General features: G+C 37.9%; 1 protein-coding gene across 5 annotated transcripts in view; it reads right to left on the bottom strand.

The window, feature by feature from the left end:
• Positions 1–8,745: 8,745 nt before the first annotated feature.
• Positions 8,746–24,164, bottom strand: part of LOC106080081 (homeobox protein Nkx-2.5-like) — a 42,580-nt gene continuing 27,161 nt past the window's right edge. For all 5 annotated transcript variants that reach the window (XM_013241392.2, XM_013241389.2, XM_013241393.2 and 2 more), the window contains exon 3: positions 8,746–11,180. In XM_013241392.2, the coding sequence (XP_013096846.2) occupies positions 10,420–11,180 (761 nt within the window). In that variant the 3' untranslated portion in view covers positions 8,746–10,419. The remainder of the gene's footprint in view (positions 11,181–24,164) is intronic.

The raw sequence follows: 24,164 nt of genomic DNA, 5'->3' as shown, positions 1-24,164 counted from the left end.
TACCCCCCCTCACGCCCCTGTACCCCCCCTCACGCCCCTGTACCCCCCCCCCTCACGCCCCTGTACGCCCCACCATTCGTTGTTGTTGGGATAAACCAAAAACAAAAAACAACGCCCAGGCTTAAAGACAACGTCCCTTATGCAATTAATTCTTTTCTAAATATGGCTCCCTTTGATCTTAATTGTCTTCATCCCAGTCGGGTTAGCTGGTTAGGCAAGAGGAAAGGTGGGGGGAAGTAGTCGATGGAAGAATGAGGAAAGGGGAGGGTGCTACGCCTCAGTGTTGGGGTTTGTTGCTGTACATCCCCCAACAATGTTATCACCCCCCTCTCCCCCGCCCACGAGGTGCGCTCAACGTTTCGACAGATGACATTGAACAAGACTGGAGGCGGGATGAGCAAGTAGTACCTGGTGGGGCATCGAGAGAAGTTCCTTCCCTTTTGTTTACCTTGACTGTGACCATCGCCCCCCACACACCTCCCCTCACATAACTCCCACACTTCTGTGTAGCTTCCACACCTCACCCTCGCTTCGTTTTTATCTCATGTTTTTCCTTCTAATTTTGGCCAAGCGTTAGGATGAGTGTGAGTGTAAGTGTGAGTGTGAGTGTGAGTGTGAGTGTGAGTGTAAGTGTGAGTGTGAGTTGAGTGTAAGTGTGAGTGTTAGTTGAGTGTAAGTGTGAGTGTGAGTGTAAGTGTGAGTGTGAGTTGAGTGTGAGTGTGAGTGTGAGTTGAGTGTAAGTGTGAGTGTGAGTTGAGAGTAAGAACGGGAGGGGTGCAAGTGAAAGGGGTAGGGGGCCAGTAGGGGCGCCAATAGGCAGGACTATGCACGAAACGTACAATCTAACTTCTTATCCCCAAAGGTCATTTGGTCAGCTCCGTTGGAGACCACCCTGACAAACACGAGCCAAGTTTTTTTTTTTCTTTTTGCCTCTGGATTATGTGCAATGTTTTTATTTGATTAAATACAGTCAATGTTTCCATTTGATTAAATACAGTCAATGTTTCCATTTGATTAAATACAGTCAATGTTTCTATTTGATTAAATACAGTCAATGTTTCCATTTGATTAAATACAGTCAATGTTTCCATTTGATTAAATACAGTCAATGTTTCTATTTGATTAAATAAAGTCAATGTTTCCATTTAATTAAATACAGTCAATGTTTCTATTTGATTAAATACAGTCAATGTTTTTATTAGATTAAATACAGTCAATGTTTCTATTTGATTAAATAAAGTCAATGTTTCCATTTGATTAAATACAGTCAATGTTTCTATTTGATTAAATACAGTCAATGTTTTTATTAGATTAAATACAGTCAATGTTTCTATTTGATTAAATACAGTCAATGTTTTTTATTAGATTAAATACAGTCAATGTTTCCATTTGATTAAATACAGTCAATGTTTCTATTTGATTAAATACAGTCAATGTTTTTATTAGATTAAATACAGTCAATGTTTTTATTAGATTAAATACAGTCAATGTTTCTATTTGATTAAATACAGTCAATGATTTTATTAGATTAAATACAGTCAATGTTTCCATTTGATTAAATACAGTCAATGTTTTTATTTGATTAAATAAAGTCAATGTTTCCATTTGATTAAATACAGTCAATGTTTCTATTTGATTAAATAAAGTCAATGTTTCCATTTGATTAAATACAGTCAATGTTTCTATTTGATTAAATACAGTAGATGTTTTTATTTGATTAAATACAGTCAATGATTTTATTAGATTAAATACAGTCAATGTTTCCATTTGATTAAATACAGTCAATGTTTCTATTTGATTAAATACAGTCATTGTTTCCATTTTATTAAATACAGTCAATGTTTCTATTTGATTAAATACAGTCATTGTTTCCATTTTATTAAATACAGTCAATGTTTCTATTTTATTGAATACAGATTTGGAATCAAAAAGACGGAACTTGAGTCATGGAACTTTAACCACAGAACGGGCATCACAGAAATAGAGTCACAGAATGGACCTCATTCACCAATCGTAAATATTTAGCCACGTGATTCTCTATCTCTTCTATACAAATTACGTAATCCATAAAGTCTGTCACGTGATACGTTTTTTTCAATGTTTTATCAATATTATCACGTGGCTAAATGTTGTTTGTTTACGATTGGTGAATGACGTCCATAAATAGATAGATAGATAGATAGATAGATAGATAGATAGATAGATAGATAGATAGATAGATAGATAGATAGATAGATAGATAGATAGGTAGATAGATAGATAGATAGATAGATAGATAGATAGATAGATAGGTAGATAGGTAGATAGATAGATAGATAGATAGATAGATAGATAGATAGATAGATAGATAGATAAATAGATAGATAGATAGATAGATAGATAGATAGATAGATAGATAGATAGATAGATAGGTAGATAGATAGATAGATAGATAGATAGATAGATAGATAGATACGTCGTGAAAAGTCGTGAACGATGTGTCGGTGAACGAGATTGTCGTTGAACCCTCTCGGAATGGCGTAGCTAAGGATATAGGGGCCCCTGCAGTTTGATATATGACATCATGACATGAGATAATGGCGTAATATTTAATCTAAAAGCAAATTTCGGACACTCATTTTGGGGGAACTCTCAAGTGGGGGTCTGGGGGGTTACTAATTTGGACCCCTCCCTCCCCCACCCTAGCTATGCCACTGTGTCCATGAAAGTTCCCCTTCATCGGCCTTTAGATCTTCCGTTCTGTCTGCGAGGGACCTATCAAATGTCATTTCTTACATCTCTTATACCGATGGCTTAATGATCTATCCCAAGAGCACACCAGGGAAACACCTCATAGTGCTTCTCCTTATTACTCAGCCATGCGGCCCCTTGGATCAATGATCTATCCCAAGAGCACACCAGGGAAACACCTCATAGTCATTCTCCTTATTACTCAGCCATGCGGCCCCTTGGCTCAATGATCTATCCCAAGAGCACACCAGGGAAACACCTCATAGTCCTTCTCCTTACCATTCAGCCATGCGGCCCCCTTGAGAAACGGTTTGTAGAAACATGTTTGTTTGGGCTGTCTTCCAATTCAACGGACTCAGTCATTAGGCAAAAAAAATTTAATAAGTAAAAAAAATAATGTTTGATTTTGTGAATGGTGAGGCCATGGCCTAACGCACTGACGTAAATCCGAAGCCGCATTTATATATTTCTAGGAAGCTACTAGCGGACACTTCTTGATTGTGATGGTGTTGCTAGCAGAAAGTTTTAAAGTAAAAAAGTTTCAAAAGAAAAACGGAACGTAGAATTGCTTGACCCGTCAAAATGTGGATACTGTCTGGTACAGATCAACTCACTCTGTCTGGTACAGATCAACTCACTCTGGTACAGATCAACTCACTCTGGTACAGATCAAATCACTCTGTCTGGTACAGATCAACTCAATCTGTCTGGTACAGATCAACTCACTCTGGTACAGATCAACTCACTCTGTCTGGTACAGATCAACTCACTCTGTCTGGTACAGATCAACTCCCTCTGGTACAGATCAACTCACTCTGGTACAGATCAACTCACTCTGTCTGGTACAGATCAACTCACTCTGTCTGGTACAGATCAACTCACTCTGGTACAGATCAACTCACTCTGTCTGGTACAGATCAACTCACTCCGTCTGGTACAAATCAACTCACTCTGTCTGTTACAGATCAACTCACTCTGGTACAGATCAACTCACTCTGTCAGGTACAGATCAACTCACTCTGGTACAGATCAACTCACTCTGGTACAGATCAACTCACTCTGGTACAGATCAACTCACTCTGTCTGGTACAGATCAACTCACTCTGGTACAGATCAACTCACTCTGGTACAGATCAACTCACTCTGGTACAGATCAACTCACTCTGTCTGGTACAGATCAACTCACTCTGGTACAGATCAACTCACTCTGGTACAGATCAACTCACTCTGGTACAGATCAACTCACTCTGTCTGGTACAGATCAACTCACTCTAGTACAGATCAACTCACTCTGGTACAAATCAACTCACTCTGTCTGGTACAGATCAACTCACTCTGTCTGGTACAGATCAACTCACTCTGGTACAGATCAACTCACTCTGTCTGGTACAGATCAACTCACTCTGTCTGGTACAGATCAACTCACTCTGTCTGGTACAGATCAACTCACTCTGTCTGGTACAGATCAACTCACTCTGGTACAGATCAACTCACTCTGTCTGGTACAGATCAACTCACTCTGTCTGGTACAGATCAACTCACTCTGGTACAGATCAACTCACTCTGGTACAGATCAACTCACTCTGTTTGGTACAGATCAACTCACTCTGTCTGGTACAGATCAACTCACTCTGTCTGGTACAGATCAACTCACTCTGTCTGGTACAGATCAACTCACTCTGTCTGGTACAGATCAACTCACTCTGTCTGGTACAGATCAACTCACTCTGGTACAGATCAACTCACTCTGTCTGGTACAGATCAACTCACTCTGTCTGGTACAGATCAACTCACTCTGGTACAGATCAACTCACTCTGGTACAGATCAACTCACTCTGGTACAGATCAACTCACTCTGTTTGGTACAGATCAACTCACTCTGTCTGGTACAGATCAACTCACTCTGTCTGGTACAGATCAACTCACTCTGGTACAGATCAACTCACTCTGTTTGGTACAGATCAACTCACTCTGTCTGGTACAGATCAACTCACTCTGGTACAGATCTTATAAGCTGTAGTTCTCTCGCTTCCCATCCTCGAACCAAATTGAAACTTTTGCACAACTATTCAAAACGTAAATAAAATAAAATTAACCAATTCGTTAATTAGTTTATTTATATTTTTTTTACACACAAACGGGAGTTAACCTTGTAGTATTGTACTATTGATAGATATGGTAGGAACTTTACGTTGAAAATTTTTTTTTTTTAATTTTATTCTTGTTTTATCTGTTTTTGACAGTTGCTCGCCAGCCCTCCCCCAAATCCGGCCCTTTTTCCTTCCCAATTATTCATCGTTTTCGCAGTTTTAATAGTCTCCAGGTCTCACATGCATACTGACTACTAGTCTTGAACAGTTTGTAGACTCTTTCTTATGTTGTAATTATTTTCTCGAAGAGGACCCATATTGACTTATACAGACTTAGTCTGACACAAAGATGTTTCCAGGCTTTAAAAAAAAAAGTGTTTCTTTTATTTGGTGTAAACTACCTGATGTTCTACACTGTGATCTAGGCTGACCTGACCCGTGTATCTATCTGACCAATGCCTACATGTCATCCGCTAGCAGTGTCCATCTCTCTCCCACCCCCCGTGCCTGCTCTTATCTGTAACAATGCCTCCGTGCCACAACAACGGGGCCATTGTTTATCTAAACTGCCGCCCCGTAGCCTGACACGATCAGGGCATCCCCTGCTCTCTATTGTCACCCTCATCTATTAGAACGCGCTCGCCACAGCCCTCCAGCAACGACCACCACGGTTGAGCAAGATAGGGAGGACACGATACTGCGGGGGTGAGCCAAGCCAGTATCGCTCTTCGTGTTGCAGCCCCTGCATTGTTTGTTACATCTCTTGTCACATTCTTTGTGTGTGTGTGTGTGCTGCGTAGTCAAACTATTTTAATGTTAATGAAGATTTGTATCCAGCCACCCCAGTGAAAACCTCTACTAAAATGTCTTAGGTCACAGCTAAGTCTTACCTATATAACAGAAACTATAAACGCGTCTTAAGATTTAAATCAGAGTATTGATAAATATCTTGATAAATATCTTGATAAATATCTTGATAATTATTATGTCGATTTAAAAGTGATGCTGTTGGCATTCTTATTCAGAACATGATCTTTGCATCTTTGACTTTATAAACAATGAACTAAACTTCTAAGTGTAACATTTAGATGTGAAGTTATAGACTTTATAAAGTTGACGCAGCCCTTAGTTGGTAGGTCCTTTCCTTCAGATAGTCATTGTCGTTTTGAATAATTAAAACGATTTTTTTTTAAATATTTTGTTTGCTGTATCAAGAGAGACACAGTTTTAATCTTGCTACTAAAATTGGACAAATTTGTGAGGCGACCAAGATGGCGAATTTCAAGCTAAGAACAGTTGGCAGTCTTAAACAAAAGTTTTACGACTAATAAAAAAAAATCTTAAGAATTATTTGAAAGGTAGTCGAGTCTAACAAAACGCAGAGCTCTCGGTCATTTTAAATGTTGGTCTACTGGAAATAGTGACAAATGTTGATCAGGTAAATGAAGGTATGTTCAGATCTCCTGACATTCTGATTCTCAGATCTACCTCCAGTGTTCCTACAAAAGTGTTAGTTTACACTCCCCTGGAAGCTCGAATCCAATCTTATCGATATTATTTTCGGTATCGATACGAATGTGTTCATGACCCAGCCCAAGGCGACATGTCTGCTCTGGGGTAAAGGTTGGCCCGGGTTATCGAATCCAAGGAGCACATGGAAAGTGTTTAGCGATACTAAGAGTCGTGCGTGTTTTTGCCAGCTGTATCCCACTGCGTTCTGTACAGCGGATAGGTCTACGTGGTGTAAAGACATTTTCAAAGTTTGGTCAGAAAGAAAACCTGCAGCTGCAAACAATTAAATAACATCCATTTCACTGTTTGTTAGCGAATAACAGACGAAAATTGCATAATTCCATATGTAGAAAAAAAGCACAAAAAAAAAGTTTTGAAACAGAATCTCTTTAAAAGTTTAATGTCATTGGAAATTCGGTCTGTACTACTAGACTGAGAGTAAACGTGTGACATGTTTTAAACTAGTCATCTTAAATATTAATTATCAGATTGTATGATGTCTTTGAAAAGAAACAGGGTGAGGGTATGTGAGGGTATGTGTTTGGCTGGCTGAGTGCTTGAATGTTTTGTTGAAAAGTCTCCGATTCAAGTCCATTGTTTCAGTAAAGTCACTGATCGAAAAACTAGATGGACACGTGAAGTTAAAAGAGTTTCTAAAAGACACTGTGTCTTCACTTGTTTGGACGCATAAAATGTCATGGACATTTGAAGACTTTCTTAATACTAACGCTAAATCTAAGACTAAGACTGCCTTAAAGTCCCCCTTTTAGACTTTGTGGTCTATAGCGCAGATGATGTAAAGGCCATCTGTTTCTGAGACCTACGGTTAACGAGGGTGTCATGTGGTCAGCACAACGACCAACCGCCTTTACTCCCCCCCCCCAACTAATGTCAGGTACCCATTAGAGCTGGGTAGACTCAGAATCGCCCAAAGATCCTGAAATTAAAAATCCCAGTCTTCACCAGTATTCAGCCACCGCACCTTCCCAGACTGCCTTATTGATCCTCATAGGAAACTTTTTTTTTTTCAATTATAACTTCTTAACATTTCTTCTTTAAGAAAACATTTTCTCCCTCTCTAAAAAAAACCTTGTTAGAATTGTTTGAGTGATGTATCACAAGTACGTTTTAATATTTGTTTTACTTCCTCATCGAATGAACTTCCTAGTTTTGTAACGACCCTATAGAAGCTTCTACTGACACTATCGTCAGTGAGCCCAGCTACTTATGAGGTTCAAGTTACAATATGACATCGCATTTCACGACTTCTAGTTTTGTAGATCTTCACTTTTTATACTAGTCTTAGAATCGTAAAATAGATATTTCATACCAATACTGTAAGCTAAATATATTTGATAGTGATATTACGATTTGAAGAGAAATATTTAATATTATAACATGAAGTTGAATAGACCTTCGGCGGACAATGGCTTTGTCTGCGTCAGGTGTGGCAAAACATGCAGGTCGTCACTGACTTTACAAAAGTCCATTCTTTATATAATGCTTCAATACTGATTTGCAACGTCGTAACATGTGAAGAATGTGGACCAATAGCTCGTTACTACGTCGTCCTAACTGCCCACAGGTTGCGACGTTACAGGCCAGTATTCAGGCCTTCTATGCCGATTGGTCTCGCTTAGCGTAGTTCTTCTAAACCTTCGGAGTCGTAGATATTGCCATAACTTCAAGTTAAATATTTGATCTAATAATTTTAAACTTTTTATATTTGAATTTATATTAAAACTTTTTTGATCTAATAATATAAATTGGGTAGATGTTGGATCTGATTAATTAATCAATTTGAAGATAGATATTTGATCTCATTTATATTTTATCTAATAATAAAAGATATATATTTGATCTAAAATTATCATTTGAAGATTAATAGTTTATTTAATGTTATAAATGGAAAATTGATGCACAGGCCATAACAAAAAAAAAAAAAAAAAGAATAGAATTTAAAAAAAAAGAATGACAAAAAAATGTGTTCTGTCACTGCGTTGTAGGGAGATGTGGTCCTCTCGGTCAGTCTATCAAGTTTGGAGCTCAAAAACTAAAGACCTGATTTCTCGTCTTATGAGTCGTGTTTAATATTTCTAATGCAATGATTTGGTGGAAGCGACTATTTATCTGTTATATGTATGTTTAGTAGAACGTGCACACTATGATACTAATGATCAAAACAATGACGTATCTATTCTATACATCTGAAAAGAGGTGGACATAGGTATGAATGCAGCATAATGTAATACAAACTCACTTTACTATCTTGTTGTTTTAGGAATTATCTGTTTCATTTATTATTATTATTATTATTATTATTCATTTTAATAATGTTTCATTCATTAAAAAAAAATTTAGCAAAATGTGCAACTTAACGGACGCCAACAAATAATTAAATAAAGACCATAGATACTATTTATAGTAGAAATGCACATTTATTTATAATATCAGTTGAATATAAAATATATTTCATTAAACGTTTTTTTTTTAATTGTACATATAGACAGACCTATTGTGTCATTTAAACAGCACAAGTATACATGAGTATGAGAAATGTCAACAGTCATTACGAAAACGTCACACATGTCATATATGAGAAATGTCACACATGTCTTTACGAGAATTGTCACACATGTCATGTATGATAAATGTCACAATGTCATGTATGACTAATGTCAAACATATCATATGTCGAGAAATTCCACACATGTCATGTATGGCAAATGTCACACACGTCATATATGACAAACGTCATACAATAATGTCAACGAATTACGAAAGTATCACACAGAAGTCTTGGAGGTCAAAACATTGCTCACAGATGTGAGAACCACTCTCTCAAGTTGTCGTGCAAACCAAGCTTTGACCAGCGCAATTTGACTCTGTAACAGTCGGTGGAGGATAGACACACACACACACACACACACACTCACTCACAAAACTTCATTACGTGTCATGGTAGCACTGATAATATCTACACACTTAATAAATTAGTCAACATAATGTGTATGTCAGAGTGTATGGTTGTCTAGAACGAAAGAGGAACGGATATGGGAGACAGAGTGAAAGAGAGAAAGAGAGAGGGAGTGAGTACATAGTTTGTGTGTGCGTGTGTGTGAGCATTTCAGAAATAAACATTGTGCATCGTCCTTCCAACGCTGGGTATTTTCCACCAGAATTCAAGTTTTGTTTTCTCCTTTCAGGAAAAAGCATCGAAATCTGTTTATTATGAAAAGCTGCTATACAATTAACGTCAAAGAGGTATGTCCTGAAAACAACTAGTTTCAGAGTTGTTGGGTTTAGAGATAAATCTTTGCATCCAATGGTAAATGGTAAACTAAGGCAGGTCTACATTAAGGCACAGAATTGTGTAGACAGTCGACATCAAAAGTGAAGGCTCTGGTCATGAAATGCACAGGTTTAAAACAAACGAAATTTAAAACAACTTTCAATGTACAATATAAAGCTTCATGTCCATATTTTTTTTATTTTGTACAATTTTAAAGAGTCAGTCAACATTTGACTGTTAGTTCCTTGCGTTTTTAAGGCACCGTTTTGAATAATCAGGTGTTAAAGCTATGTAATGCTGAGGGTTCATGTGGATTTACTGATCTGAGCTGAGTCTAGCCTCGAAGGACACGTACGTTACACAGCAAATCTAAATGTTTGAAGTCCATCAAGATCCAGCATCTCTACAATTTGTATTTGAAGAACAAACGATGAAAAGCAAAAAAAAAAATGACGTTATTTAAAACAAACAAAAAACGAGTTTTGATTGAAACGAAAGAAAGTTGGACTAGTGGTACACATGGTTAAGTGCCTGCAAGAAGAAACTTGCAGTTTTTCAGAAGTGAGACGGATAAAGCATTTAATAACATTACGTTTATATGTGTAGTGAACAATTCACATACTTCCATTGTCATTGTACTGAAATGCGTTTGTGTCCATAACTGTGACTGATGTATGGGCTGGACTGTTAGATCTGCCTGTCAAGTCTAGAAAACAGTCACTGTGGATTGTAAGGTGTCTCTTATCTGATTACAGCGTTCACTAAAAGCTCCTAAGGTCTTTGAGAAATGTTCTTTTACCATGCCCTGGTGCTTTGGTGTAGCTGCTGTTGAATGTATCCTTGTTGCGACATCTGACTTGGCTGAGACATGTGACTGTTGACATTGCCGCTATTGCAGTATCCACTTTGGGATGTGCTGTAAGCGAACGGGTTGACGTTGTAAGGAGCCGGATAGGAGGTTGGTGGTGGCCCCATGCAAGGCTTCCCGTCCAGGACCAAAACGGGCACTGCCACTCTCCGAGGGGTCTGCATGGCTTGGAGCTCCAACGATTTATCCTGGCGTTGGCGCTTGCACTTGTATCTGCGGTTCTGGAACCAGATTTTTATCTGCGTGGAGGTGAGCTTTAGAAGGACGGCCATCTGCTCGCGCTCCGGGGCGGAGAGATACCTCTGCTGCTTGAACCGTCGTTCCAGCTCGTAGACCTGCGCCTGGGAGAACAGAACTCGGGGTTTTCTCTTCTGTCGCTGCTTCAGCAAAGTACAGTCACTGCTGGCGTTATCGTTGCTGGAGGAACCGGGTGTGGATGAGCTGGAGGTCAGAGGTGAGCAGTTGGACGAGGAGCTCTTTCCTTTGTCTTTCTCGCTGGATGTCGGGACTGGGGGCTCGTCCAAAAATGACGGCGTGTTGGAGTAGTGAGGCTGCTGTGAGGTTTTGTGTGCGTGGTGGTTGGAGGATGTTCCGGGAGTCTGTTGTGGAGTGGTATGCTGCTGTTGTTGTTGACGATGGTGGCCGGAACCATTTTGAAGGGAAGAAAGCTGAGTGCAAGTTAGTTTACCTGAAAAGAAATCAAAGAAATAATAGGAATGATGTTATCAAAGAAATAATAGGAATGATGTTATCAAAGAAATAATAGGAATTATGTTATCAAAGAAATAATAGGAATTATGTTATCAAAGAAATAATAGGAATGATGTTATCAAAGAAATAATAGGAATGATGTTATCAAAGAAATAATAGGAATTATGTTATCAAAGAAATAATAGGAATTATGTTATCAAAACATTAAGTGCAATTGTTTTTTTGTTTTTCTTATTATGCAATAATATCCTGCTGGTACAATAAAAACAAATTATTTTATTTAACATATGTTACATTTTTTGTTTGAGCTAGATCTAGTGTCAGCTCATGTCGAATGTAAGATTAAATTCTATACTTCACAAGGACGATATTATGAACGCTATATGTCTATGGAACAAAACTGTAATGAACCAAGTATATTCCAATCGGTAAACAAAAAAAAATCGAACTTTGAACTGCGGCCCCACCGTGTACCAGGTCTACATGACGACTTAACGTCTGGCACTGTTGACTCGATGGGCTTCTGTGGACCGACCTTGTTGACCAACCAGTCGACCACCAGTCACTCTAAAGCCCCACCCTGGACTAGTCTGGATCCAGTTACTTATTTCAGGAAAGTGTCTGTCCCAGCTCTCAAGAAAGTGAATATCCCAGGCCATTTTCTAATGCAGTGTTTCCCAAACTTTTTCCTAAACGGAACACTTCGCACATTCTGAGTATTTAGCGGAACAATTTGCTTATTTTTTTTACATACATTAATTCATGTGGTGGACTACTAGTTAATTATTTCAGTAGTTCGTGGAACACATATTCAGGCCTCGCGGAACACTAGGGTTCCGCGGAACACAGTTTGGGGAGCACTGTTCTAATGTGTCCCAACACACTAGAAATCCTCTCCGCTGAAAACACAAAACTCTTCATTCCATCTCAGCGAATGTTTATTATAAGACTAGAAAAGCTTGTTGACCGTCTCAAGCGACATAATCTCGTCCGTAATCTCGCAGCCTTATCAACACACTGTAGCCGGTGTGCGAGAATCGGGCGACGTTTTCGGCCCCAACAGTATTACCCATAATTCAATCCGTTGCTTGCGCCAGGTTATTGTTGCAGTAGACAGCTGAGCGTTGATAGCCCCGACCGGTAGGGGAGAAACGGGAGTCCAATATTTACCCGACATAACAGGCTGATATTATGCAAATCTGTTTTCAGTTCTTTGTCAACTTGGAGCAGCTTGCCCCCGCCCCTCCCCCTTTTTCTTGTTCTTGTCGTAGTGCTATGTACACATACTGTGTACACATGGACTAGAAACTGACAGGTCTTTCTTTTTCCCCCTACACCATCGCCATTGGAGTTCAAGTCAATGAAAAATACTAAAGATCCTAAAGCTAGAACATCTATGCAGTATTCTAGCTTGTGTTGATGTTGTTGTTATCTTTTAGATGTTTTGTTATTACACGTTATTGGCGTATTTGATGTTTAGGAAAAAAAATGTCTGACAAGGTCTAGATCTCAAGGTAAAAAAAAAAAAAGTGTTAAGAATCCTTCCAGAAGAGAGAGTTGACAGTTAGTGCTGACGATTTTGTATAAAGTAATCGAAAATGGTTAATTCTTTTGCGGAAAAATAAAAAAAAAGCAAACCCATACATATTATTTATGTATAGAAGGCGACATAGATATATGTGGGTTTAGGGTTATAGATCTGGCTACCCTCTTTCTTTCAATGTTTCGGGGACACGGAGGTGCTGAATTGTTAAGCGCTAGGCTTCTGAACCTGGTGTCCTCGGTTCGAATCTCGGTGAAGACTAAAATTTTGAATTTCTTACTTTTAGGGCGACCCTGATTCCACCCAACTCTAATGAGTAACTGACTTTAGTTAGGGAAAATAAAGGCGGTTGGTCGTTGTGCTGGCCACACGACACCCTGCTCGTTAACCGTTGGCCATAGAAACAGATGACCTTAACATCATCTGCCCCATAGATCGCAAGGTCTGAAAGGGAAACCTTTTGGGGAACATGGGAATAATGTTCAATTGAAAAACCTCTTGATATAGAATATCCTAACTTATTCCACCTCAGACCATGAACAAGTATCGCAAAACATCCTTTATGACTGTGTTGAACCAATGAGTGTAACTCAAACTAGGCAATACAAGATAGACATCAAAGAGACCTATATAAAAACAATATCTGGCTAGATAATGTTTGGGGACAATAAAAACCAATTCCTTCAAATTGAAAGAAATCTATGTAACAAACAAACAAGAAAAAAAATACAAACAAAAGGTATACGAAGTATAATTGCATCAATTAGTTTGGATCAGTCATGTCATTACATTTGTAATAGATCTAGACCAGCAACTATAAATCTGTGCGATTAGAAATATGCATTATTATTTTATTTTATTATTTTGTTAAGCACTATTTCATGCTTTTAGCTTTCTCGCTACACTATGATCCTCTCACTTATCTGGACCAGTTGGGACAATGGGAGGGGGGGGGGAAATTTTACAGCAATCGTTTTTTTTAAAAGCATTTTTTTAAAAAAAGGAGGAATGGCCTGAATTCTAACTTATGGCTCAGGCCTCTTCAAATCGACATACTAACCACTCTGCTAGTGAGGTGCTTATGAATATAGAAGATTGTATAGCTATGTCTTGTTTCTTTAAACTTACTTTAAAGCGGCGACTAATTGGTTAGTTTTTCAAAATTAACTGTTGTGGTATGAAGTAAAAGAAATAATTGTGCAAAATTTCAGCTTGATCTGAGTTTGGGTGTCGGAGAAATAACGTGTACAAACATTTTACCAGACAGACAGACAGAGTGAGTGAGTTGATATAAGCTTTGTAAAAAAAAAAGATTAGCATGTGTAAAACACACACACAAACAAAAAACATGTGTATGTGTGTTTGTGTTAGTTCTTGAGTGCGCGTGTGTGTCTATATTCAAGAGGAAGTATAGAGCGTGATTGTCTTAAGCTCTAAGCACTAAAATTTCATTCGATTATTTAAATTGCTTTCAGATATATCAATCCATCATTTCAATAATGATGATGGACTAGCTAAGAAGCCCGTCGCTACACGGCACTCAAGAAAACCATATTAATAACTCCTAACCATCAGGGGACGTTATTCTTCCTGTAACTTACAGAAATTAAATATAAAAAAAAATATAAGTCAAAACATTTCTTTAGAAAAAAAAATCCAGCATATTTGAGGAGGGGAAAAAAGTACTTAGCGTTGTTGCTTTTATCTTTTGGGGCTGGGAGTTGAAGTAGATCTTTTGGCTGCTGTCTCAGAATGTTCTCTTCACACGGCCTACGTTTTGAGCACCAAGATAATTACGAAACAATTTCCTTCTCGTAATTCCTAATAAAGAATTCATAATTTTCCCGTAGAGTTCTCTCCCGTGTATGTGTGTCTACGTAACAAAGAGAGCGCATGAGCCCAGAGGAGGCTTATGGGAAGAATGTTAATGGCGCCAAGGGAGGAAAATTATTTCCCGCCAGGCAATGGATCACACGGTCAAGAGTTGTTGCCATTTTCGTTTTAGCTTAACGCTTAACATAAGCGGGGGCTTTTTTTTTTCCTAGGGGGGAAGATGGCACCCTGCTGAGTTTAGTGAATGAAGTCATTGCTGCTGAAGAAGTTGAAGGAAGAGAAAGATGTGAGCGGGAAGAGAAGGAAATTTAAACATATGTGTGCAGACGTTCCACTAACTCCTTGATGTCGTAAAGTGGGCGGGGGGAAGACGTTAATGTCGCCACGACACGTCATCTCCGGTGGCGGGAAAGTTTTCACATGCAGACGATTGGAATCATGTGGAGATTCATAAACAAATAATTAAGTAGAATCATTTCTCTTCCTTCCCACATAAAAAAAGGAAAATACCCCCCCCCCCCCAAAAAGAAAAAGTTGTAGAATAGAGTTGTTGTTGTTTACTTCTGTTTGACAATTCCAATATGCCAGAAACTCTCGTATGGAGTAACGGTTGGTTGATTTGGTTTCTAATGTTTTTTTTTTCTTTCTATTCTAATCCTCTTTAACTCAAGAATCTTGCTATATCCCCGCCCCCCAAACCCTCTTTAACCGCGTCGACACCTTGACAAAGACTTTTTTAAAAAAAGATCTTCCTGTAGAGTAATAGATCTCTATTGCAATATACAAAGACATGGCCTGATCATTATTTGGACTTATCCTGAATGTAAAGACATTTCAATAGTACTGAAACTAATTTCTTAAAAGCAAACAAAGATGCTCCCTTCTCAGACACAAAACGAAGTCAATAATTAAATTTCCGGACATGACGCTTTCAAATAAATGAGTTGAAGAGAACAAAAAAAAAATCTCCATTACAGTCGTAAATCCGTAAGTTGACATTTTCAAAATGATCTTAAGCGACACGGTCTAGACAAACACGTCATATTCCAAAACGAGGCAACAAATCATGTAGGGGAAGAACTACGGCTTAAACGCTGCCCTCCACACACACACACAACCCACACACACACACACACCCCACACACCTCATTCTGGAGAACGAGCCGCGGTTCAGCCACTAAAAAAACCTCCCTGGTCATGACGTGTCCCTTGAAAGCAAGGAGCGTTGTCCCAAGTTCCAGACAGACATATATTCTCGGGAACATCTCAACGCCAAAAAGGATAGCCAAAGTCACTTGGCACCCTGTGGAGTCGCGGGATGAATGGTATATATCTGAAAGTGGGGCTAGTGGCGGACAGCGCCCGCCGCCCTTTTTTAAAACCTGGTTTGTCGGAAGAGAAGATTCAATCCGGCAGTCGTCAGTTAGTGACGGGGCATTATGGTCTACAATTGTCTCACAGGAAATGATATTTATGGGTGGAAGCTCCAAGTGGGAGAAAATGGGCAGACAATTACCAAGGGGGACTTAACTGGAAGTGCGCTAATAGACTCTGGATGTCGTGAAAGTAGCTACTGATTACAGCACTTGGTCTACAGTATGGCATATAATAAAACCAACATGACAAGTTTTTTCAACTAAGAGTACGATACTAATACAAGCATGTAATACTTTTTTCTCAAGGCCAACTCATTTGTGCTTCTTTATAAAGAAACTATACGTTGACGGATGGCAAGTTTAAAATGACATGGTCCCAGTTGGATAAAAATCTGGACACATTACGATAGTTGTTTAGTTTTGTTTCGTACCATCAAAAAGTAAAGATCATTACGACCTACTTTGGTGCTTAGCTATGGGATAAAACTCAGGTAGGGTTCAAACGTGAGCTCATTGTCTCGACAGTCTGAATGCCACACGCCCAGGCAGCCATCCATTCGATTCTTATTCCGAAACATATATCGCATCTACATCTCTGACCTCTGACCTAGTCGCTTGGCATCTAGTCCAACAGCACTAAATTACTACATGCTTTATTGTCAATGTCCTTATTAAAAATGTTTAGAACCAAAAAAAAAAAGGATACATAACTGTCTAGCCTAAAGCAAGTGTCTTTCCCTTCTACAAACAGTGTTCCATATTTACACAATCAGATGAAGGTGAGAGTTTCCTTATCCCAATTTAGGGACAACCAGCTGCAGATGAATGCAACTAAATTTCTATTGAAAATGGGATGTGTGGCTGAGTGAGACAAATCGCTGGACTAAATATCAAGGGGGCTTGAGTTCAAATCCCGACTCGAGTTGAGCGCCCAAAGGCAACACGAATCCTTTCCCAGGATACCTCCTCCCCCACCCCACAGACAAAAGAGACTAGGGCCAGATTGGTGAAGAGAAAAGAGGAAAAAGAAACGGAACTAAAGACAATCTGGGTGATCTCTGTCTCATCTGTCTATGTGTCTGTCTCTGTGTCTGTCTCTCGCTCTATGTCTCTCTCTCTCTCTCAGTCTCTCTCTCTCTCTCTCTCATAGCCGGATTAACTTCCCTTTCGTTCCAACCTTTGACCCTCCTGACCATGGATGTGAAGAGGCCTGTAGTCCATCTGACCAGTTCACACCAAGTTTGGCTACAAACGCCCTGTTTTACATCGCCGCGCCCACACTTCACCTTTTTACCTCCCTCATTGTTAGGAGTTGAGTTTAAAACTCACTTGGACTGTGCTGTGTGTTGCTAACACTAAGAAACATCTCCAGTTGATCATTAACTCTCTATATCTTACTGACTGGGCTCAAAGAAATACTGACAATAAAGAACAACAAAATACATCACATTAAAACCGCCAGATCTCATCCTAATGGATACGCAGCGCAATGATACAGTCTCGGATTATTTTTTACAACTCAGAACGGTTCTCAATCAGGAATTGCCGGGACCGCTGAGAGCGCGAAAGGCAGTTTCTTGGAAATCTGAATGATCTAGAAAAACATTACATAAGGAAATCCTCTCCAAAAATAAATTCCATAACATACAAGCTCGATGGTGTTAACAAAGGTGGCCCTTGGGAGTAGCCTGCTAAGTTCAACATTTTTCAACTTAAGAAACTCAAACAGACTCTGCCACACATTGTAATCCATCAAACAAAACCGTTATGGACTGAAATACTGTGTTGTGGACTATGGACTATGAACACCGTACCATATACACAAACCAGGATTTGTTACTCATTACATCAAACATCAAAGACAGACACAAAAACTCTATTGTCCCCCTGATAGTCATTTCATGTAATAGAATGTATGTATCTGTTATAAACTTTTCGCATGTAAGTTATGAGTGAGTCTGGTAGGAATGTATATTTTGGTTTTCTATACTTTCTAATGTTATTATTATTATTATTATTATTATTATTATTATTTTAGAAACGAACGAGTATTCATTCTCTGGCGCTTCCAGGGTCGAGTTTCGTTAAAGAGAAACAAAATTCATTGTAGTCCCTTTATCAGTTTCCACTGAGGAAGTTTCTGGTGATTAGGCACTAAATCAAAATAAGAACAAATAGGCTTACTATTTGAAAGTAATCAAGCAGCCAGTGGTATCAGTATGAGACGTACAATTTATAACACTAATAAAGACCATAGGTTTAGTACTAGTGGAGAGCAAGCTCGTGAGTCTTGTGGCATAGAATATCACTTTTGAATCCTTTCGGCCCCGAATATAACACACAGGGCCCCACGTACTGCTAAAGCCGACTCTGACATAAGAGAAAAGAGAAACTTGAAAACAAAGCCGCCCCCCTTTCTAACATGGCTCGTACCTTATTAAAAGACCCGAAATCGCTTGTGACCGATCTCCATGGAAAGAGCATCGAACGGCGCGGGAAGATCTAAGTCAAGATGGCTATTCAGAGAAGGCGGACACAGCTTATATCAACTCACGCTGTCTGTCTGTGTGGAATCTTGTACTCTTTCTCTCACACTCTCGGATCAAGTTGAAACTTAGCACAATTGTGGATGAATAGACACGATGCGATGTAATAAAAACAACAATTAGTTAATCGATTAGTCGTAATAAATTCATTTCGTTTGATATTAAGACTGAAGAGCCTACTAAGCTAAGTTGAGATAAACCTTGTGTAGAGAATTACGTCGTTTGCTTTTTTTTTTAATTAACAATAAAACCTTCTACTTTTATAAGTACTTGGATAGCTCAGTGGCTAACAAGTTGGCCATCAATCTCTGAGGCTCGAGTCAGAATTCAGATTCGAGCAACTTAAAAAAAAAAATGGATAAGGTAGCAGGGAAACCCCCCCCCCCTTTTACCACCCACTGGTGATTGGATGATATTCCACTAAGCATGCATGGCATTTGCAATGTAAAACATAATTTTTAAAATTAAAAAATTCCAATAAGATAAATGTATAATTTTTAGTCTAGTTCTACAAAAAAAAAATATTTACATGATTAATTCAAAATTATTGATGTCATTTCTCTCAACATAAGCTCTCTATTTTTTTTTAAAGTATTTTTTAATATTATACTTGTTTTATTTTTAGAAATAGATGCTTGCTAAAAAGACGCCTTCCCACAATACCTTTGAGCTATTCAAACGTTAACGCAAAAGACAAAGAAATCCATTTGTGTTACATAATAATATTTATAGTAATAATAATAATCATCATCTTTGTTTTACGATTGTGCATTACAACTGTTTTGTTGATGTTGTTTTCAAGTATGCTGGTGTCTTTTACTTTATTTAATTTCATTGTATTATTATTATTTTGTAATATTAAATTAAATCTTTTCCATGTTTTTTTAGAGTCCCACTTTGAAGGAGTGGAGTTTGCTAGTAAGTCTGAATCAGTCAGAAGGATTTTCCCCTCTTCTTCTATATTTGTCAACATGTCCTTTGGTTTGAGTTTTCTTGCGAAATAAAAAAAACAAAACAAAAAAAAACTTTTGAAATACAGAAAAAAAAAAGGAAAACTTGTTTTGATGTTAAAGACAGGAGAGTGGGGGACAGTGGAAACGACCGCCATCCTGTCAGCGGATGGAGGAGCGGATGTGTCATCTTCACCAAGCCCTGTGCTGGCTGACACTTTAGATGTCTTGTCATCTCGAACGTTGGCAGTGCGTACAACTAGCGTCACTGTATCTGAATCTACTTCTTTGTAGGGACATTTATTTTTAGTCGGGGTACTTAGCACCTCAACAAGAGAGAGAGAGAGAGAGAGAGAGAGACGAGTAAAGAGAGGCAGTGAGAATGAGAGAAAGGTGTGGGTGAGAGGGTGTGGAGAATTGCAGAGAAAAAGGTGAAGGGAGTGAAAGATATGAACAGAAAGAGTAAGGGATAAGAAAATATGTTAGGAACCTGAATGTCATTTATCGTTCTCTCTCTCTCTCTTTCTCTCTCTCTCTTTCTCTTTCTCTCTCTCTCTTTCTCTCTCTCTCTTTTTCTCTCTCTCTCTCTTTCTCTTCTCTCTCTCTCTTTCTCTCTCTATCTTTCTCTCTCTCTCTCTTTCTCTTTCTCTCTTTCTCTCTCTCTCTCCCTCTTTCTCACTTTTATATCTCTTTGTCTTTATATTTTTTTTCCATCTCGTTTTCTCTTTGTCTTATCTTTTTTTCTCTTTCTCTCTCTTTGTCTCCTTCTTTTTTTTTCTCTCTCTCTCTCTCTCTCGGTCTTTCTCTTTTCTCTCCCTCTTTCTTTCTTTCTCTCTTTTCTCTCTCTCTCTGTCTTTATCTCATTATCTTTCTTCATCTTTCTCGTAAAATTACAAGAAGAAATGTCCGTTTTTTTCCCTACTAATTACGTTTTTCAAAGAAATTAAAACGTAGGCCTCGGATTCTGTTCATGAAACGAAATATGTTTTCTTTTTCAATTGTCAGTGTCAATCTGTTGATGAATAGATGTGTCCTATTGGCAGTTTATGTTTTATGTTAGAATTAGTATGTTCTTCTATAGTATTCTATAGGCGTAACAAAGGGTTTACATAGGTTTTATACATATAACTAAATTCACATGCTCAATATTTCCAGTCAAAACTTGCTTTTATAAGGTTTTATCGAATTTTAAAACCATAAAAATGTTATATGATCTTTCCCAGTCAGTCGTGATTCCTCTGTTATTTTTTATGGCCTCTACCCTGTGACGTAGCTCTAATGAAACCCCTAGATGACGTTTGTTATGGCCTCTACCCCGTGACGTAGCTCTAATGAAACCCCCAGATAACGTATTGAAATCAAATTTGCGCAGCTGTATACTAGACGAAGGTGAGCCGAGAGCTCTAATGATCCAAGTTTCCACGTATTTTAACAGACATTTAGCTCAGTTCCCTGCACAGATTGGATCTTCGTGTGTCATTAGTACACATCTTCGTCCAACAAAGTGTGTCAGTTGAAGAAGAAAAGGCAAAAAAAAGTCAAAACGTTTCAACAGAGCCCACCTGACATTTTAATTAATGAACTTAATCAGGGGCGGCGTCCTGCAAGGGAGAGGGTTCGGCGATTAACATCAGACTTGGGAGGCGAGCCTCAAGAGCGTATTGAACACTGAGTACAATATATAGGTAAGACATCTAGGTAAGACATCTAGGTAAGACATCTAGGTAAGACAGGATTAAAATACTGATAACAGTGTTGATAATATTCTAAAGAGAGTTTTTAATCTAGTGGCTAAAACAGAGTAATTTAATGTGATTTTTATGTTGTTTAACTTTCACTTATTGTGGCACTCAAAATATTGTATCTATATCTATGTATGGTTTTACCAAGCAGACTGAAAAAAAAATGTATAGAAAATGAAAAAAAAAATTGTCACAAAATCCGTTTCTTTCAGTTTTATTAGGAACCTTTAAGATATCTGTTTTAGTGAATCAGCGTCTTCTAGATATTTCACAATATTATAGACAGTCAATTAACGTATAGACTACAGAGATTGAATTCTATACTGTTGTCTATAGTAATCAGTTTAAAAACAAATGTTAGCTATATCGTGTGGAAGTTTACGTAACCTTTATAATTTCAATGACAATTTATCAAGGTCAGCAAAGGTCAACAAATGTAAAAAAAAATCATATCTAGCCAATTATTAAGCGATTTGAAAAAAAAATAAATTTAAAAACAAACTTTGAAGGAACAACGAAGCAGACAAAAATAGGTTAAGGAAAAATAAAATGGACGCAAGCCATAATTAGGAAAGAAAGAACATAGGACATAATACATGGCTGTGGGTTCAGAGGGCGGAGGTTAGATTGGTGTAATGTCAGAGCCGACTTGGAAGACACCGAAAAATGAATAAAAGTTTTAATGCATTTAAAAGCAGCGTGGAAGAGTAACTATTGCACCAAGATTTCTGGAAGAATGCTAAACTATGTTTGACTGGCACCTGTCAGGCCAGGCCATCGGGCCAATTAAACCCTTCATCTGGTATTAATGTTGGCGCTCGGAGGACGCAAGCAACAAATGGTGTGTCGTCCCGCAGGGTTCTTCCCGGCATGCACGCAGCTTTCCGGTGCTGTAGAATCTCTTGATGATCCATGATCACTTCAACAGGATATGACCTCACACCAGTTAGAGTCAATTTTAGGTGGATTTTTTTTTTCTTAAGAAAACTTGATTATCACAACCGCTGGAGTCAATTTGATGTTCATTTTGTTTGATACTTTCCTTGTTAGCACGCCATCTATCCAAGTTAATGTTCTGGTGTAATTTAGAATGGACTTGATATCCATTGAACTGTGTATGTTTTACTGAGACTACAGTGGTTCTTATCCTGTGGCTTCAGTTGGAAAGACATGGGGATTTACTTGACTAAGAAGATCGACTGAAATTTTGTTTTGAAAAATATTTAGTTTTTTATGAAACCCAAAACTCGTCAAATATAATTAACGCTTGCTGTTTTTTTTTTAATTTCTTTTAAATAACTGAGGTTTTTTAAAAAGTTGGGGAAATAATTTCCTATTATTCAAATTGTCCTGTAACTTATGATTATATATCCTTTAAACTCAGTAGTATAATATTTTTATTTGTTTGTGATGTGGTAGAAATATTACTTATCTATCTATCTTATAGTATCTATCTATCTATCTTATAGTATCTATCTATCTATCTTATAGTATCTATAAATCTATCTTATAGTATCTATCTATCTATCTATCTATCTATCTTATAGTCATCTAATCTTATAATATCTATCCATCTAACTATCTATCTATTTATCTATCTTATAGTATCTATCTAATAGTATCTATCTATCTATTTTATAGTATCTATCTTATAGTATTTTTCTATCTATCTATCTATCTATCTATTTTATAGTATCTATCTTATAGTATTTTTCTATCTATCTATCTATCTATCTATCTATCTATCTATCTATCTATCTATCTATCTATCTATCTATCTAACTATCTATCTAACTATCTATCTATTTTATAGTATCTATCTTATAGAATTTTTCTATCTATCTATCTATCTATCTATCTAACTATCTATCTATCTAACAGAACTGTTTATAGTCACAAGTTTCAATCTCTTTACACTCACGGCTAATACATCTTCCTGTGTTAGTGTCTACACGTGACCTCTCTATCTAAAATATGTATTTGTTTTTTACTTTTTTTTAACCTTCCCTCCCTTCCTATAGACTTGTAAGTACTAAGACCACTGACCACTCCACCGCCCCTTTACATCTCTGTCTAGATCCACGCGATCTCATCACTAACTCAATTAAGAGATAAACCTTTACAGCAGGGAAGAAAAAAACTACAAGGCATCCTGGTCGCTAATAACAACAACAAAAAAAAAATGTTCTCCCACATATGTACGAAAAGCCCGGATGTGTTCGTCTTTGATGTTCTTTGAAGTTGGTACCAGGCAACTAGAGCATCTACTCGGATCGCGGTCCGCGGCCCAACTTTGGCCCATTTTAATCCAAAGTTTTCATCAAGAGAAGATAAACCGTGTAGTTCTATCAAGTCTATCAGACGTCTGTAACTATTCAGAAATGACTGCTTCGTTATTTTCTTGTCGATTAAAATAATTTGTGGGAATTTTTTGTTAGTTGCACTACAACTATTCATAATGTCGTTTATTAAAATTATTATTTAAATAACTAAATCAGTTCATCGCAACACGGCGAAATGAATTGAAAATTAAACGTAAACTGAGTAGCAGGAGTGTTATACAAAATACGCAACAGTAACACTATAAAAGCCTATATATACTCTAGTATAAAAATTGTGTTCAAGTTTGTGTATGTTTACTTGAGTACGCAAGTGTGTGTGTATTGTATATGTTGAGGCTTTGTCTGCAATTGTCTTAGTGTGTATGTGGATTGTATCAGATGCTATCATTTATAGTTGTCTGTCCGAAGAGCAGAAAGTAACCGATAGAAGAGAAGGAGTGGCAGAACGAGGACATCAACATAGTGAGATGGGCAGAACGAGGACATCAACATAGTGAGATGGGCAGAGCGAGGATATCAACATAGTGAGATGGGCAGAGCGAGGACATCAACATAGTGAGATGGGCAGAGCGAGGACATCAACATAGTGAGATGGGCAGAACGAGGACATCAACATAGTGAGATGGGCA

Source organism: Biomphalaria glabrata, chromosome 1 (genome assembly GCF_947242115.1).
Source record: "Biomphalaria glabrata chromosome 1, xgBioGlab47.1, whole genome shotgun sequence".
Classification (NCBI taxonomy): domain Eukaryota; kingdom Metazoa; phylum Mollusca; class Gastropoda; family Planorbidae; genus Biomphalaria; species Biomphalaria glabrata.
Note: the sequence above shows the minus strand (reverse complement) of the source record. Positions and strands in the feature narration are given on the sequence as shown.